Source organism: Ischnura elegans, chromosome 1, assembly GCF_921293095.1.
Source record: "Ischnura elegans chromosome 1, ioIscEleg1.1, whole genome shotgun sequence".
Taxonomy (NCBI): domain Eukaryota; kingdom Metazoa; phylum Arthropoda; class Insecta; order Odonata; family Coenagrionidae; genus Ischnura; species Ischnura elegans.
The window spans coordinates 108,836,144-108,852,720 of record NC_060246.1 but is presented as its reverse complement, the minus strand read 5'-3'; the positions used below and the strand labels follow the sequence as shown (position 1 = coordinate 108,852,720).

At 42.4% G+C, this 16,577-nt stretch overlaps 1 protein-coding gene, 4 non-coding genes and 1 pseudogene across 5 annotated transcripts; 3 read left to right on the top strand and 3 right to left on the bottom strand.

The window, feature by feature from the left end:
• Positions 1-318: 318 nt before the first annotated feature.
• Positions 319-2,013, top strand: LOC124160475 (pollen-specific leucine-rich repeat extensin-like protein 3). Its single transcript, XM_046536363.1, has one exon. It carries the CDS (start codon positions 319-321, stop codon positions 2,011-2,013), a length of 1,695 nt encoding a protein of 564 aa, XP_046392319.1.
• A 3,197-nt stretch (positions 2,014-5,210) lies between these two features.
• LOC124173751 lies at positions 5,211-5,346 on the top strand (annotated as a pseudogene).
• A 3,225-nt stretch (positions 5,347-8,571) lies between these two features.
• Positions 8,572-8,691, bottom strand: LOC124173783. Its single transcript, XR_006868753.1, has one exon. It is a non-coding gene; the product is annotated as a U5 spliceosomal RNA (small nuclear RNA).
• A 1,988-nt stretch (positions 8,692-10,679) lies between these two features.
• Positions 10,680-10,751, bottom strand: Trnad-guc. Its single transcript has one exon. It is a non-coding gene; the product is annotated as a tRNA-Asp (tRNA).
• Positions 10,752-11,868: 1,117 nt separating this feature from the next.
• On the bottom strand, positions 11,869-12,079 carry LOC124173769. The gene has a single exon (XR_006868738.1). It is a non-coding gene; the product is annotated as a small nucleolar RNA U3 (small nucleolar RNA).
• Positions 12,080-14,517: 2,438 nt separating this feature from the next.
• Trnad-guc lies at positions 14,518-14,589 on the top strand. Its single transcript has one exon. It is a non-coding gene; the product is annotated as a tRNA-Asp (tRNA).
• The last annotated feature ends 1,988 nt before the right edge of the window (positions 14,590-16,577 follow it).

The following is a 16,577-nucleotide window of genomic DNA, read 5'->3' as shown; positions in this document are numbered from 1 at the left end:
CGTAGGGGGTGTTGAACCCGGTTCTTCAAAATTTGAAAATCGAACATACTTACCTGGCGTAGGGGCTACCGTGATCCTTATAATGGAATAACTGGAATCCTGAATACCCTGTGGAAGCTGACAGCTGCTGACTGCCGACGTTCGGGAGGTAAACGTAAGTGTGCTTAAGTAGTGTTTCTGTGTCGCCTACGTAAGGGCCTTCAGCCTCGAAATTTATAACCACTGAGAGGTGAGCTGTGCCAAGTACCGTTGGAACGGGTAATCCGGCCCTTCAGTTGGTTTATATGCTTAATGCTGAGTAAAGGAGTAGCATCGACGATGCAAACGGCGGTGCATAAACTTCCGCCCACGGTGACCCGAGAACGGGAACTGCGCAGCACGTCAAGGGCAAGGAAAGTAGCAGCATCCACAACGCTGAAGTCAATTGATCAGGCAGAAGTGGACAAATGGATAGCCGAAGAATGGGTGAAAATATTTGGCGAAGAAACTGCCCTGACGGCTGGAGGCGAATCCGTTCGGCGGCCAGTAGTCAGAAAAAGAGGTTGCAGTGTTCCGCCATATAGAGTGCCTCGCCTTGTCCACAAAGGCACGCAAACAGAGGAGGAGACTGCTGCCAACACGGAGATTTTAGAGCCTATTTCGCCGGAACCCCTATCCCCCCTGGCTGCCACGGAGGAGGGAGATGAGCGTTACCTGTCTCAACGGCAAGCCAACGACACTCACCCTGGAGAAAGGACGGAGGTTCAACTTGAGCCGGTAAGTCAAAATAACGCTACCACGATCGTTTCCCCCAACTTACCATTAAGTGATCTTAGTGAACCTTCCCCAAGTGACAATGGTAACCATGTACCCATCGACATGGGTGAAAGTGATGACTTAGCAGTCAGTGGAAGTGACAGGGTAATCGCAGTTTTTGACCCGAGTGTCACCAGTGCAAACACACAAACCCACAATGTTAGGGAACCCGTAAGTGCCACTCACGGCACATGCAGATGTGTGGGAAGTGTAAGGCAAAGAGTGCAGCCTCACGAGCACTTGATAGGTCCTCAAAACCCACCACTGGCGACTGGAGAGCAGAGAACGGACGAAGTCAGGGAAAGGGAGGAGCCACCCCGTCGCCGTAGACGCAGAAGGAATAGGCGCTACCAGAAGCGCCCGGCGTACGACCATGTGGATGACCACCGAAACATCCCCCCCCTCATCCGAGACCAGAGGCTGCTGGACGAAGCGTGCGACAGAGGCCCTCGCGTACTTCATCCCCCTCGCGCCCCCGTGTGCTACCGTGCTCCCTCCCCCGTGTATCACCGTCCCCGCTCCCCTGTGTACCACCGTGCCCCCTCCCCCGTGTATCGCCTCCCCCGCTCCCCTGTGGACCACCGTGGCCCCTCCCCCATGTGTCACCGAGCCCCTTCCCCTGTGACCCACTTCCCTGTGCACCGCCACCCAAATCCCCAAGTGCTGCAAGATCAACGCCTACCTCTGAATTCTACCGACCCCCCAGTGCCTAATGGTCACCAGTGGCAATCGGAACGTCGGCGCTTCCCTCCGGGAAGCTGTCGACTCGGCGCCAACCATCGTTCGCCCTCTCCACTGGGACGCCGAACCTACCCCTCCGAAGACCGTCCTCAATCGATTAATCACCTCCCCAACCCCTCTGCCTTCCACCGACCCAACCCAGTTCGCCACCGTCCCCCCTCCCCGGTTCACCCACACCAATCCCGAGTGCGCCCTCAATCCCCTGTGAATATGCAGTGCCCGCCCCCACATGTGCATCCACCTCCCCAGCATGTGCAGCAAGTGCCTCGACACCCAATGATAACGCATCCAGCCGCATCAACAGGCTCCCACCTATTTCCGCTGCCGACGGACGCGAGCTATGTACCAGCTCCCCCATTGTGGAACCCCTATACCCCCGTGCCTCCCCGGTTTCTGCTGCAGCACCCCGGCCAGCCCCACCCGATGTGGTCCCACCTGGGATGGGGCCTTCCAGTGGGGCCTCACCTGCAAATGTAAGTACTGAGACACCCTCCGTACCCCCACCCGTCAGACAGAGGCGAGCTCAAAGCAGACCACGTGACGCCGGAGGCGCCACCTCTACCTTACCAGCAACATTGGAAAGGGAAGATAGGGCCCCGAAAACGAAAAACCGCCAGGAGCTTCCCACTGAGAATCAAATGATCTGGCAGATCAGATTGGGCATACTGCGGGAGGGAGATGTCAGGGAATTCGAAGACATAGTCGCCGAAATCACGGAGGAAGGGGCGGCGCTCAACCCGAGAAGCATAACCCGCGGACCAGCTTCCCGCACCCCTAGACCGCCATTGGAGCCCGGTAGGCTGCAACACCTATATAAAGTAAACAAAGGAGCGGCCGCGAAAAAGGTCATGGAACCAGCTTTGCCCACGTGTGACGTCCCATCGGATGAGGTGGTGAACTTCTTTCGCAAGCCAGGGCGTCCGCCCTCCAATACCCCCGCTCCATCGGTAATCCCTTCGTGGAACTTTGTAAGGCAGGACCACGAAGTGACGAAACTCACTCGGAAGATATCACCATCTGAAGTGACAAAGCGCCTACAGAAGGCAAAAAACACCGCCCCTGGCCCAGACCTGGTACCTTACCGAGCGTGGCGCCAAATCGATCCAGACGGCTCGGTACTCGCAAGCATATTTAACTGGTGCATGACGAGCAAAGCAGTGCCACAACAGTGGAAAACATCGAAAACTGTCCTGACTCTCAAAGGTGGTGACGAACACGACATATCAAACTGGAGACCAATCGCACTAATGCCCACCATGGCCAAGCTATTTACGGGGATTCTGGCGGATAGGATCTCCCACTGGGCCCTGAGGAGTCGTCGGTTATCATTTCCCATCCAGAAAGGCTTCGTACCCTCCACTGAAGGATGTTTTGAACACAACTTCCTCCTGCAGGCCGCATTGGAGGACGCCCGTCGCAACTACAAGGAAATCGCGATAGCCTGGCTGGATCTGGCTGACGCATTCGGGTCAGTTCCTCACGACCACATCTGGCAGACGCTGCGGGCCCTCGAAATGCCGGACGACATGGTCCAAGTGATCGCCTCTCTATATGCAGGGGCAAACACAATGGTACAGCTCTCCACCGAGGTTACGGATGAGATACCCCTTAGATGTGGCGTCCGGCAAGGTGACCCTCTCTCCCCTCTCCTATTTAACCTCGCCATCGAGCCCTTGCTTAGGGCTATCCTCCAGAAACGGGTCACGGCAGCCTATAAATGTGGCCCCACATCCCTCTGCGTCCTCGCGTACGCAGACGACCTAGTAATAATAGGGAGAAATGCGGGGATGCTGAGATCCCTACTATTCGCAGCAAGCAAAGCAGCAGATTGGTGTGGGCTCAAGTTTAAGCCAAGAAAGTGTGCAAGCCTTCACGTTGATTTCGGCAAAAACAGGCAGAGGCTGCCGGAGTCGACGTTTGACATTCAGGGAGCAACGATGCAGGCTCTCCGTGAAGGGGAAGCCTACAGATATCTTGGTTGTCCTGTAGGGTATAAGGCAGGTACGTCCCCAACGGAAACCCTGCAGGGCATGACCAGAGATACTACCCTTATCGCACAGAGTGACCTCCTCCCCTGGCAAAAAATAGACGCCGTCCATACATTCATCATCCCCAGAATAACGTTCCCGCTACGAGTCTCAGCAGTTGCAATAAAGGACCTTGCCACCGCTGATAAGGTCATCCATCACGCTATCAAGTCGTGGCTCTGCCTACCAGTCAGGGCAAGCCGGGAAATTGTGAACATACCAACCAAAGCCGGTGGCGGGGGATACGTGCCACTGACAGATGAGGCCAACATCCAGGCCATAATTCAGGCATTCCGGATGTTAACGTGCAAAGACCCAGAGGTGAGGAAGGCTGCATGGTACGGCCTACATGACACAGTGCATCTAAGACTTGGCCGCAATGGTCAACCGCCATGCAAGAAAGTGCTCTGCCAGTACCTAAATGGCTCAATGGAGGGGGAACTTGGTACGAGCTCCAAGGAGTGCGCGTCGACATGGTCAAGGGCTAGGAAGGCGACCAGGGGGCTCGCGCCGTTATGCCTACCGGAGTGGGAATGGAGTGACGCCAAAAAAGAAATCTCACTCCGAGTGAGGAACCCGCGTTCGGACCTGGAGCTCATTATTATCCCGCCGTCGGCCCGCCACCGCATCACCGGTCTCCTCCGAGGAGCAGTACACGAGGCCTACAGGCGCCGGCTGGTGGCCAAGCCGGACCAGGGTAAGGTGTTCGAGCTCTCCTCCATCGAAGACGAAAGCAACCACTTCCTTCGGTCGGGTGAGCACACCAGACTGAAGGACTGGTGCTTCGTCCACCGAGGCCGATTGAATGTGCTCCCGCTCCGTGGGGCACTAAGGGGGAGTGCCGAGCCTGAGGACCGGAAATGCAGGATCTGCCAGGAGGGGGACGAGACCCTCACTCATGTCCTCAACCAATGCCTGGCCCACCGTCAGCTGCGGATAGCCCGGCACAACAGCATCCAGGACCTCTTGGTGGAATACATCCCGAAAACATGGGAGGTAACCATTGACAGGACGGTGCCTGGAGCGGACACGAGGCTGCGTCCGGACATTGTGGCTCGCGGAGGCCCAATGGGGAGGGTCTATATCATCGACGTAACCATACCCATCGAAAATAGACGACCGTCCTTCCGAGCAGCGCGAGCAGCAAAAATAGAAAAGTACCACGACCTGGCAGCCAGATTACGCGTGGAGGGGCGCTACGAGACAGACGTCCGGCTGGGGGCCATTATTGTCGGCGCCCTGGGTTCCTGGGACGGAAGAAACAACCCTGTCCTCGCCGGCCTGGGAATCAGCCCACGGAGGATTAGGTCCCTGAAGAAGAGAATGTGCTCCGCTGCCATAAGATACTCGACGGACATATACAGAAAACATATGAACTTGTCAGATTAATTTATTCCTTTTGTATATATATATATTTTTGTTTGTGTGCATTAACCCATAAGGGGAAATAGTGAGTGATGATCTGTGCGAAGTCTACCAGAGTGATTTATTTTTCTGTGCAAAGGGTAACTGTGAAAGTGACTAATTTTTATGTGAAGTGCCTAGAAAGACATTTAGGGAAACATCCCCACCCTGAAAATGGGGGGATTCATCGCCTATGGCGAACCTTGTATTATATGTATTTGTATATACTTGTTTTTCAAATTTGAAAATAAAAGGCGGTTCCCCCAGGACGAGGCTTGCCCATTGCACTCCGGGCAGGCTGACCCCTGCGATTGCCCCAAATGTGGGTAACTCGGGCGCGTAATTTTTGGTAGTAGGGACTGCGTTCGCGCTGTCCCTCCATAATCGTTCTCATGGTTCACTTCTACCCAAATGGTAGCGGCATGTTATTCAACGACACAAGTCCGCGAGGGTCTATGCTGTCCCTCAGCTTTTCCTCGGTAGACGAAGATTCCCGTTTCACAATAATAATGGGTTTGGTAGCGTGGAGTTGAGTTTGTTCCCTCCATTCGCGTGAAGATGTTGTGTGGGACTTGACCGTTGACCGACCGGCGTAGTAAATGATTTCCAATGTTGAGACTTCTCCATACTAGTCCAGGAAATGAAGTTCAAATAAGTGGAAAACCTTGCAATTTTTCGAACTGAATCGATTTGCATAAAAATTTGGGATTAGGCTAATCTTACCCTCTATGTCATAATCTAGTTGTAGCCGATTGGCGCTTATTATTTTTTAGGGGTGAAAACTACCCCCATAATGCCAACGTTAGAAAAGAACGTTTTAAAACTTCAAATGGGTAAGATTTTGTTTGTCTAATTGAATAGCGATCTTTTAATGCTTTGGAACATAATTTCAGAATATTTCAAACCTTAAAAAGGAGTGAGTTAATGCGAAAAATTATTTACCCCTAAAAAGTAAATTATTCGTCACAGTGGTTTAAGAATTTTGTTGCTTAATACTAGTTTCCTTTTTGCAACTTTTCAACCCGTAAAGACCACCCCATACAACATTTAAACTACTTTATTAGCTATAAATATGAGATAAGTAAAATTAAACCAAACGTTTATTTAATCAAAATTACACTAAATATTTACATACATAGGCGAAAATAAAATTTATCCAAACACAGATAGAAATAACATTTTTGATCATCCACATTAACATAATCATCGTCGTCGTGATCCTTGTCTTCGATACTGGACAGTCCTCACCAGAGCATCCAGATCAAATCGATTAGCAATATAATTCCTCTTTTCTTCGGCCACATGAAACGGCGCAGCCTTTTTTGTGATTGTAAAAAATTCGTTATGAGAAGTACATCAGGTGCAGGCGGTTTGTTCATTTTAATGGGGTGCGATGGTTTACAAATAAATGTATATTTATCAATAGATTACATGAAATTCAATCTATCGAATACTGCATGGCTTCCACTCTTCCCGCTACCTGCATGCACACACGTCACGCGCGTGCGAGCAAAGACATAAAAATGTGTATACATGGTGTCCCATTTATCTTGACCACCCGAAATAACTCTTTGTCCAAATGCAAATTCCAAAATGTGTCAAGCAAATGCTCATTAGCCGTCAGGGGGACATTAATCGGCATGATTGCCTTCCTTGTAACTTGCAGCAACAGGAGGAGTTATAGGAGAGGAAATGAATTGCCCAATAAAAAATATAGGGTGCCATTTAAAAAAGGCGTACAGGCTGTTCTTATCTTTGTAAATCTACTAAAAGCTACAAGGAATGCAATAATGCTGATTAATGTCCCCCTGACGGCTAATGAACATTTGATTGACACATTTTTGAATTTGCATCTGGACAAAAAGTTATTTCGGGTGGTCAAGATAAATGGGACACCCTGTATACGCATCTTATGGGTGTGTGTGTTTATTTTGGAGTGAATCTGAGTGCATAAGTCAGTGCCGAACGTGTAGCACACAAAGTATATACCGGTAATGTAGATTATGATGCTCTGAATTGTGCTTTTCGAGTTTTTCGAACAAAATTGGTTTGATTCTTTAAGCATATCCCCATCCTTTTTGATGATAGAGAGTCCACTTAAAAACTATTTAGTAGATTTTATTGAGAGGCTATATAAATTCCTTTTATTTCCTTAGTTTTGAAAAGGGGTGATTGTAAAGGTCTTAACTAAAGTCGTGCTCCGTGGTAAATAGAGACTTCGAACGGCCTTATCTCACCAATTATTTATTGCACAGAAAAACAAAGCAAAATCTAGAAATTATAGAAGCTACAATATGTTAGCCCTAACATTTTTCGTATCTCCAGCATTTTTGGAGATATTTTGAAAATAATATCATTTATTACGAAATTGTAGAAAATATTTTTGACTCCTAGCTCCAAATTTTTTTTTTCAAATTAAGGATTGTAAATCGATGAAACTTTTATTATTCATTGAGAGTACCTGAATAAAGAGAACATTTAAATGAAAACGATCAAATTTAGTTGGGGTGGTTGCTGTTTACACTCATTTCTTCATAGAAAAAAGTAGGGACGGGCCTTGTTTTTATCGCTCAAATTTCATGTTAACGACATTTTTTACGGTTATGAGTTTTTTAAACAATTAATAAATGATGCTTAAAATTGTCCGCGAAAATGCAGTCTTCCCTTATTTTGATATTTAATCTGAAACGTTTTGCGTATGACAAACAAATCCAAGCCCATTATCAAGCCCGAGCGTGAAACGGGTGGTTAGCATGATATAGATTTTGACTCTTAAGTCTATTCCCCACCCATTGTCAAAATTTCAACTTAATCGATGCAGTTTGTAAAAATTTTGCAAGCCTTCTATTCCTGGTAGTGATGAGCGATATATCGCTAACTGTGATTGAATCACCGTTACTGAAAAGTAGCAATCACTGTCGGTGAATTAATACTCGAAATCACTGTGATTGAATCACTAGATTCGTGAAGATAGCACAGGCTGCTACCAAGTGATTAGCGATATATCGCTACCTGTGATTGAAGAGAAGTAGCCGATCACTGCCGGTGACTAAATCACTGAATACTCGAAATCACTGCGACTGTGAATAGGTTGAGGATAGCTTCGGCTGCTACCACTGCTACCAACAGTATAACAAAGGATGTCTTATTCATCTTTTATGATGAATAAGACATTCCTTACGAAATATAAAGCTATCGGTTTGAATCATGATGGTATGAGTACAAAATATGTTTAAAAAATTCCGACGGGATTTTAATGATTGCCCCTCATCAATTACTTTACCATATCAAATTTACTTAATTAACGCAATATAAACTCAGAATCAGAACTAATCCCTAAAAAAAATATTTTTCCTAATTTTCTATAAGTTTATTCGCTCTTTTTTCGGAGAGCTCATCCATTGGAATTGGACAAAGTAGCAGGAATAGCAACGCAACAAATCACCGCTTAATTTTAAGAGTGATTCTCCTCGGTGATCACAATCACAGTTAAGAATCACCGTTACTGATGAGTAGCAGTCACAGGTAACGAAGTGATTCAAGAATCACAGTTCCGCTCATCACTAATCCCTGAACTCGCACACTTCTGGATTGATATATTTGGCCCAGCAGAGTATCTGCTGGGCACAGTCAAAAATTCGTTACAGAGCCATGAATGTTCCCCTCCACGGAAATCTTTAGTAAAAGGCGAAAGATTTATTCGCTTGAAGGGAAACAAGGCTTATCAATAACACGCCGAAATAGGGTCGTGAAATGTACTTGCGCGCCACTACATAGTGAGCGCTACGCTTCATCCGAATTATTATTCATGTGTATGGGATATTGTTCAAACGCTGCATCGTGTGGTTGTAAAAATATCTTCAGCATGAAGTGATACAATTATTTTAATGTTTAGTTGGTTTTTAGGTAAATGTTAGACTTGGATGTCGCTTGGGTTGAAGAGAAATTTTTTGTGCCATCTAGCGTCTGGATACGAATCTTGCTGCAGCTGGGTGCTGGAAAATTCGCGCGGCGGACTTAAATTTGAACGTGGAGCGTGCGGATCAATGAAGAGAACACCCGACCGAGTGTTTCGAGGCTAATATGGAACAGGCTGTTAATTTGAAGTGGTAAGCTGAGGTAGTGATCGTCGTCAGTTGTCGTGATATGAAGTTTGGAAAGGAATTTCCAGTTCTTTGAAGAAAATGTCACACACGCACATGAGCAACTAAACCTTGGCCTTGATCGGAGAAATTCAGCGCACGGCGAATGTATGAAAAAGGTCGGGCTAAAAACCAAGGAGAAACGAATTGCAGTGCCTGTCGTGTTTCTCATGGGTGTGTAGGTTCGTTCCACCTGGAAAACCCAGCACCTATTTCTTAATATGAGGACCCTGTCAGATGACATCGGACGAAATGTGTTGAGATGTGCAACTTAGAAGTGTTACTCTAATTGAATTGGTACGTATGCAATGTATGCTGATGATAACCATAGAACAGCTGTTCGTCAGTATTGTTCCAGCGGTGGCGTAATGTGTAGATTCGTTGGCTTCATCTACATACAGTACAATAATGATCTATACCTACCAAGCAGCATTACTTCAGTCTCCATCTTATATGCCGATGATACATCTTTTAATAACAACTTTGCAAACCTAACATGAAGAGCTGAAAGGAGTGAAACAGTAAGCTATTGACTTGTTTTCAGCTGATAAACTACTAGTAGATCACGAAGAAATGCAACATTTAATGTGTAATAACAATTTTAGTAAAATTGAAACTTATGTTAAGCTACTATAGCTTAACTGGAATGACCATATTTCTACCTTTAGTAAAAAAAATCAGGGCAGTCGTGGGACTGGCCGACAGAAGTGAAAACTGAAATAATTATTATTCATTTATTTTTTATATAGATTTAATATTATTAAAGAACTAATTTTTCCAGTAATACTCATTTTTCAACAAAAATTGAAATTATTTTTTTCAGCAAACTGTTTATTATTAAATATATATTAAAACTACGATGTGCACGAATAGAAAGTAACATCATTTATATATTAAAATATAATATGCTTTTATTTAATATGCTCGAAACCTATAATTGTTCACTATGCACATAAAAGAAACTGCCTTAAATTGTAGTGACCTGTATTTTTATAGCGTGTACACTCTTCTGCACGTTCATGCACAAGCTCTTTATATTTAATGAACTTAAAAAATATACACTATAGATTTTTATTTTCAATTTAAATATTTTATAAACAAAAAGACTAACAGTCTATATATTAACAATATACTAACAAAGTGTATATATTAATCTCTATTAACAGTCTACAAAATAATACGCACTGTATAGAAAAAGTACATATGTACAGTATAGAACTAGAAGCAGACAGATGCCAGTATTCAGTATGTAAAAGTATAGCGGTGACCAAACCTATACCATTGTATACACTATACATATGTATATCTCGCTGTAGCGATCGCGGTGTCGGGATATAGATATACGTACATTCTACGTACTTCTGCACGAGCTCTTTATATTTAATGAACTTATACAATATACAGTATAGATTTTTATTTTCAATGTTAATATTTTTAAAACAAAAAATACTTGAACAGTCTATATGTTAACAAAATATTAACAAAGTTTATTTACTATACCTAGTCAGCCTGCGTAGTTGAAATATCCATTGTAAATTTTTTTAAATGTTATGAGATTGAGAAAAAAATCCTCCCCGGCGGGGAATCGAACCCCGGTCTCCCGCGTGACAGGCGGGGATACTGACCACTATACTACCGAGGATGTGATTCAATGAGACGAATTTTAAGACGGACATCTATATCTCGCTGTAGCGATCGCAGTGTCGGGTCGGTGACGCTCACGCGAATTCTATGCTTTCTTCCCCATCCCGCAAAAGTGCTTAACGCCGCTAAAGAAGTTTTCACTTAAAAAAACTTTCAAAGTCTCTGTTCCTTCCTTATAAGAAGACTTAACAGCGGTGTTCCGGAGGAATACTTTGCTTTGTGCATACTTACTTTGCATAGCATGTATACTTTGCTTTATTTAAAAAAGAAAGCAGTGAGGCTGTTAACCAGCTCTGGCTCCGGAGATCATGGCCGTCCCCTTTTTGCAACATTAAGTTTGACGACAGTTTTTTACCTTTAGTGGGATTTTTCAATGTTTATTGTATGTTAGAACAAATTTGACTAAATTCTCCCTTAGATCTAATGTTCATGGCCAAAATACCAGGACTAATATTATATTCATTCAGTATAGATTAACGAAAACCTACAATCAGTCAAATCAATTTTACTATTAACTGCCGCATGCAGCTTCAAGAACAAGCTTAGGCAGATATCGAAAGGCTATTGAGTAATGATTATTATAAACCCGTTATACTCATTGGAGGGATGCTTTAAACTTGACTTTTCCAGTGTGAATTTATAGTCTGTGTTTTGTTCTTCTCTGACGGCATACATGTGTTACTCTTATGATGAGTAAAGAATACTATAATAATAAGGTCAACTCATGTGTCAATACATTCAAGATAGTGAATTTAACGGAATTCCTCGGTTTTTGATGAAATCTGGAAAACAGTTGGCCCAGAAAATTTTATCGGTCCGTTTCGTTTTCAATGAACACTTCAAACGAAATTTGCATGACCGTCAGAATTGTTGTGCGAATATCTCATCCCCCAAATTGAGGTAGATACTTGCGAGATGTAATTCACCGTACTCGTGGGCACGCCGTAGTTACTATTTCTATGCGACGCCTGAGAGTACTGCTGTCATCACGCGTTACTCGGGATTTCCTTGAACGTTTTTGCATCCATGCAACGGCGACATTTGAAGAATCCGTAGTACGCTTCTTTATGATATTACTCACCCGTGGCAAATACCATCGTATTGTCTATTAGGGCACCACTCAGAATGTGTCTCGACCATCTGCACCCGTAGCGGGTGCTGAACGATCATCGATGACTTGACATTCCATACGAGATGGGACGTGCAAGTCGTTCTCACGCTCAGGCCGGGACACTTCGTATCGTCCTCGTGGTGTAAGCGACTCTCAAGTTGTGACAAGAGGGCCTAGATGCATACTACAGAAATGATCCTGTGAAGTATGATCTTAAGGAACGAAGTGATTTTCGAAGCTACTGTAGCTCAGGTGCGTCAAACAACTTTGTGCGAGCTACTGCTCTAATATTGCGCTTTAAATTATATTTCAAGGTGATGTCTCATTTGTCGCCAGTAATTTAGAGTTAATTGATATTGTGACAGAAAACTGTTAATAGATATAAAGCGTTGACGTTCCCGTCAATCGACACAACGGAAATTTCTGTCCGGGTAGCCAGCGCGACAGGCGCCAAATTTGATCGACCGCGAAGTATAAAATAAGGATGATCAGGTTGAAATGACCATTGCGCTTGCCTGCCAGGTAAAGAAACGATAACGAAGACTCCCCTATATCAAAATAATATTACATTCTCGTTCAACCATTTGTATATTTCAGTGAAACTCAAGCGATGATGTACTTGAAGGAACGATTGCATGCACGATTGCTCAAACGATGGATTGTTTGGCAGAACGGAACATGTACGAATGCATGAACCAAATTAGAAGAGGTTCTATTTTCTGTTCATGAGTTCGCACAAGCTGGGTGGTTACTCGGTGCATTTTCGCCTTCATGCATGCGTTCATACATGTATGTAGACATTAACTCGTGCACGTTAATGTATCTGGTAACCAAGCCTCTACAAATGGTAAACCTCCTAGTAGAACTAATAAGTTATTATTTATGTAGAGGTTGTATAGTATTCTGAAAAATAAGTACCCAAGGATGTTTTCATTGTGAACACTTTATCAACCAAACAACCCATGCACAATATTCTTTGAATTAGTATTTTAAATTGGATATTTTAGCGTGGGTTTGACAGTAATCAATTAAAACTCATATGCCATTGAGATGTTTATTCTTCGAGTTCTCACCAGCTCTTACATAAGATTGATGTGGACTTGCTAACAGGTGCTTTAGTGAGGTGGAGCTGATACCACCTCACGGCCACTGTGGGAACTACATCAACATCTCCCCTTTTTAAATTTGAATTAAGTAAGTCACTTAGCTGATCCTGAACAAGAATAATTGTTAACAATTCACCAAAATATATACCCATATCAAAATAATGTAACAAAAAATAATACTATTTAGCAATATTTTCAACAAAATAAATACACAAAACAGTTAGGTAAATACATACATCATATTAAACACTCTTGTATATAGCACAGAGGCTTTCTTATCACACGACCGCTCCTTGTCATGTAGTTGCCAGAGCTCAGAATGGTCTCATCAGAGGTATTTGTATCAGGCATTTTACTTACTGGTAAGTCTTGACCAGACAATGCATTTCGAGAGATATGGACCCTATATCTGGTGTAACTACCCACACAGCACACTCAAAATTTATACCGTATAAAAGTTGCATAAATAGATAGGTATAATATGCAAATAATATTCCGTCGATTATGCACATAATATGCGAATAATATGCACATTATATTTAAATATATTATGCCGCCGTAAACTATTAATAATATTGACATAGTATGTATATTATTTCGTTGTTAGTAACATTTCATCATTAATTATTATTCTTATAAGAATCATTAATTAACGGCCACCCAGCAAACTCAAAATCTATTCAGTATATAAGTTGCATAAATGGATACGCATAAAATGCAAATAATATTCCGTCGATTATGCACATAATATGCGAATAATATGCACATTATATTTAAATATTATGCCGCCGTAAACTATAAATAATATTGACATAATATGTATATTATTTCGTTGTTAGTAACATTTCATCGTTAATTATGATTCTTATAAGAATCATAAATTAGCGGCCACCCAGCAAATTCAAAATTCTATTCAGTATAAAAGTTGCATAAATGGATACGCATAAAATGCAAATAATATTCCGTGGATTTTGTTCATAAAATTCGAATAATATGCACATTATATTTAAATATTATGCCGTCGTAAACTGTGATTGTATCCGTAAAAATCGATGATCATACATCCTCTGTATCAAAAAATGTGAAAAATTATGTTTTAATATATCACTAACAATTTCGCATCGTTCGCAGAATACTCCACAATTATTATTATTTTTTTATTTTCCACACCGGCATACTCCGGTCTGGCGAGGTAGGCAGCTTGGTAGCCATATTGCCGTTGCGTCACGTTGCGTTGTTGTTAGCATTGTTAGCAGTGGTTAGTTGTTGCCGTAGCCATATTGCCGTAGTTGGGTGAATTGAACGTATATTGAAAAATCTAAGATTAATGAGGAAAAGATGGGTTTACGGAGCTATCTTATGTCACAGTACTATTCTGGTAACGCATATACGATCCTTAAGGAATAATAAACTTCATGGTATGAAGAACAGGACTTTATTTAAAATCAAAGTAAGTACACGTGAGTCGTTGTCGTTTGTCATAGGGTTGTCCGAGTCATAGGGTTGTCCATAGATGTCCGTCTTAAAATTCGTCTCATTGAATCACATCCTCGGTAGTATAGTGGTCAGTATCCCCGCCTGTCACGCGGGAGACCGGGGTTCGATTCCCCGCCGGGGAGGATTTTTTTCTCAATCTCATAACATTTAAAAAAATTTACAATGGATATTTCAACTACGCAGGCTGACTAGGTATAGTAAATAAACTTTGTTAATATTTTGTTAACATATAGACTGTTCAAGTATTTTTTGTTTTAAAAATATTAACATTGAAAATAAAAATCTATACTGTATATTGTATAAGTTCATTAAATATAAAGAGCTCGTGCAGAAGTACGTAGAATGTACGTATATCTATATCCCGACACCGCGATCGCTACAGCGAGATATACATATGTATAGTGTATACAATGGTATAGGTTTGGTCACCGCTATACTTTTACATACTGAATACTGGCATCTGTCTGCTTCTAGTTCTATACTGTACATATGTACTTTTTCTATACAGTGCGTATTATTTTGTAGACTGTTAATAGAGATTAATATATACACTTTGTTAGTATATTGTTAATATATAGACTGTTAGTCTTTTTGTTTATAAAATATTTAAATTGAAAATAAAAATCTATAGTGTATATTTTTTAAGTTCATTAAATATAAAGAGCTTGTGCATGAACGTGCAGAAGAGTGTACACGCTATAAAAATACAGGTCACTACAATTTAAGGCAGTTTCTTTTATGTGCATAGTGAACAATTATAGGTTTCGAGCATATTAAATAAAAGCATATTATATTTTAATATATAAATGATGTTACTTTCTATTCGTGCACATCGTAGTTTTAATATATATTTAATAATAAACAGTTTGCTGAAAAAAATAATTTCAATTTTTGTTGAAAAATGAGTATTACTGGAAAAATTAGTTCTTTAATAATATTAAATCTATATAAAAAATAAATGAATAATAATTATTTCAGTTTTCACTTCTGTCGGCCAGTCCCACGACTGCCCTGATTTTTTTTACTAAAGGTAGAAATATGGTCATTCCAGTTAAGCTATAGTAGCTTAACATAAGTTTCAATTTTACTAAAATTGTTATTACACATTAAATGTTGCATTTCTTCGTGATCTACTAGTAGTTTATCAGCTGAAAACAAGTCAATAGCTTACTGTTTCACTCCTTTCAGCTCTTCATGTTAGGTTTGCAAAGTTGTTATTAAAAGATGTATCATCGGCATATAAGATGGAGACTGAAGTAATGCTGCTTGGTAGGTATAGATCATTATTGTACTGTATGTAGATGAAGCCAACGAATCTACACATTACGCCACCGCTGGAACAATACTGACGAACAGCTGTTCTATGGTTATCATCAGCATACATTGCATACGTACCAATTCAATTAGAGTAACACTTCTAAGTTGCACATCTCAACACATTTCGTCCGATGTCATCTGACAGGGTCCTCATATTAAGAAATAGGTGCTGGGTTTTCCAGGTGGAACGAACCTACACACCCATGAGAAACACGACAGGCACTGCAATTCGTTTCTCCTTGGTTTTTAGCCCGACCTTTTTCATACATTCGCCGTGCGCTGAATTTCTCCGATCAAGGCCAAGGTTTAGTTGCTCATGTGCGTGTGTGACATTTTCTTCAAAGAACTGGAAATTCCTTTCCAAACTTCATATCACGACAACTGACGACGATCACTACCTCAGCTTACCACTTCAAATTAACAGCCTGTTCCATATTAGCCTCGAAACACTCGGTCGGGTGTTCTCTTCATTGATCCGCACGCTCCACGTTCAAATTTAAGTCCGCCGCGCGAATTTTCCAGCACCCAGCTGCAGCAAGATTCGTATCCAGACGCTAGATGGCACAAAAAATTTCTCTTCAACCCAAGCGACATCCAAGTCTAACATTTACCTAAAAACCAACTAAACATTAAAATAATTGTATCACTTCATGCTGAAGATATTTTTACAACCACACGATGCAGCGTTTGAACAATATCCCATACACATGAATAATAATTCGGATGAAGCGTAGCGCTCACTATGTAGTGGCGCGCAAGTACATTTCACGACCCTATTTCGGCGTGTTATTGA

Bases quoted from the DNA above. Each gene is read 5' to 3' on its own strand.
- LOC124160475 (XM_046536363.1), top strand. From the start codon at position 319: ATGCAAACGGCGGTGCATAAACTTCCGCCCACGGTGACCCGAGAACGG.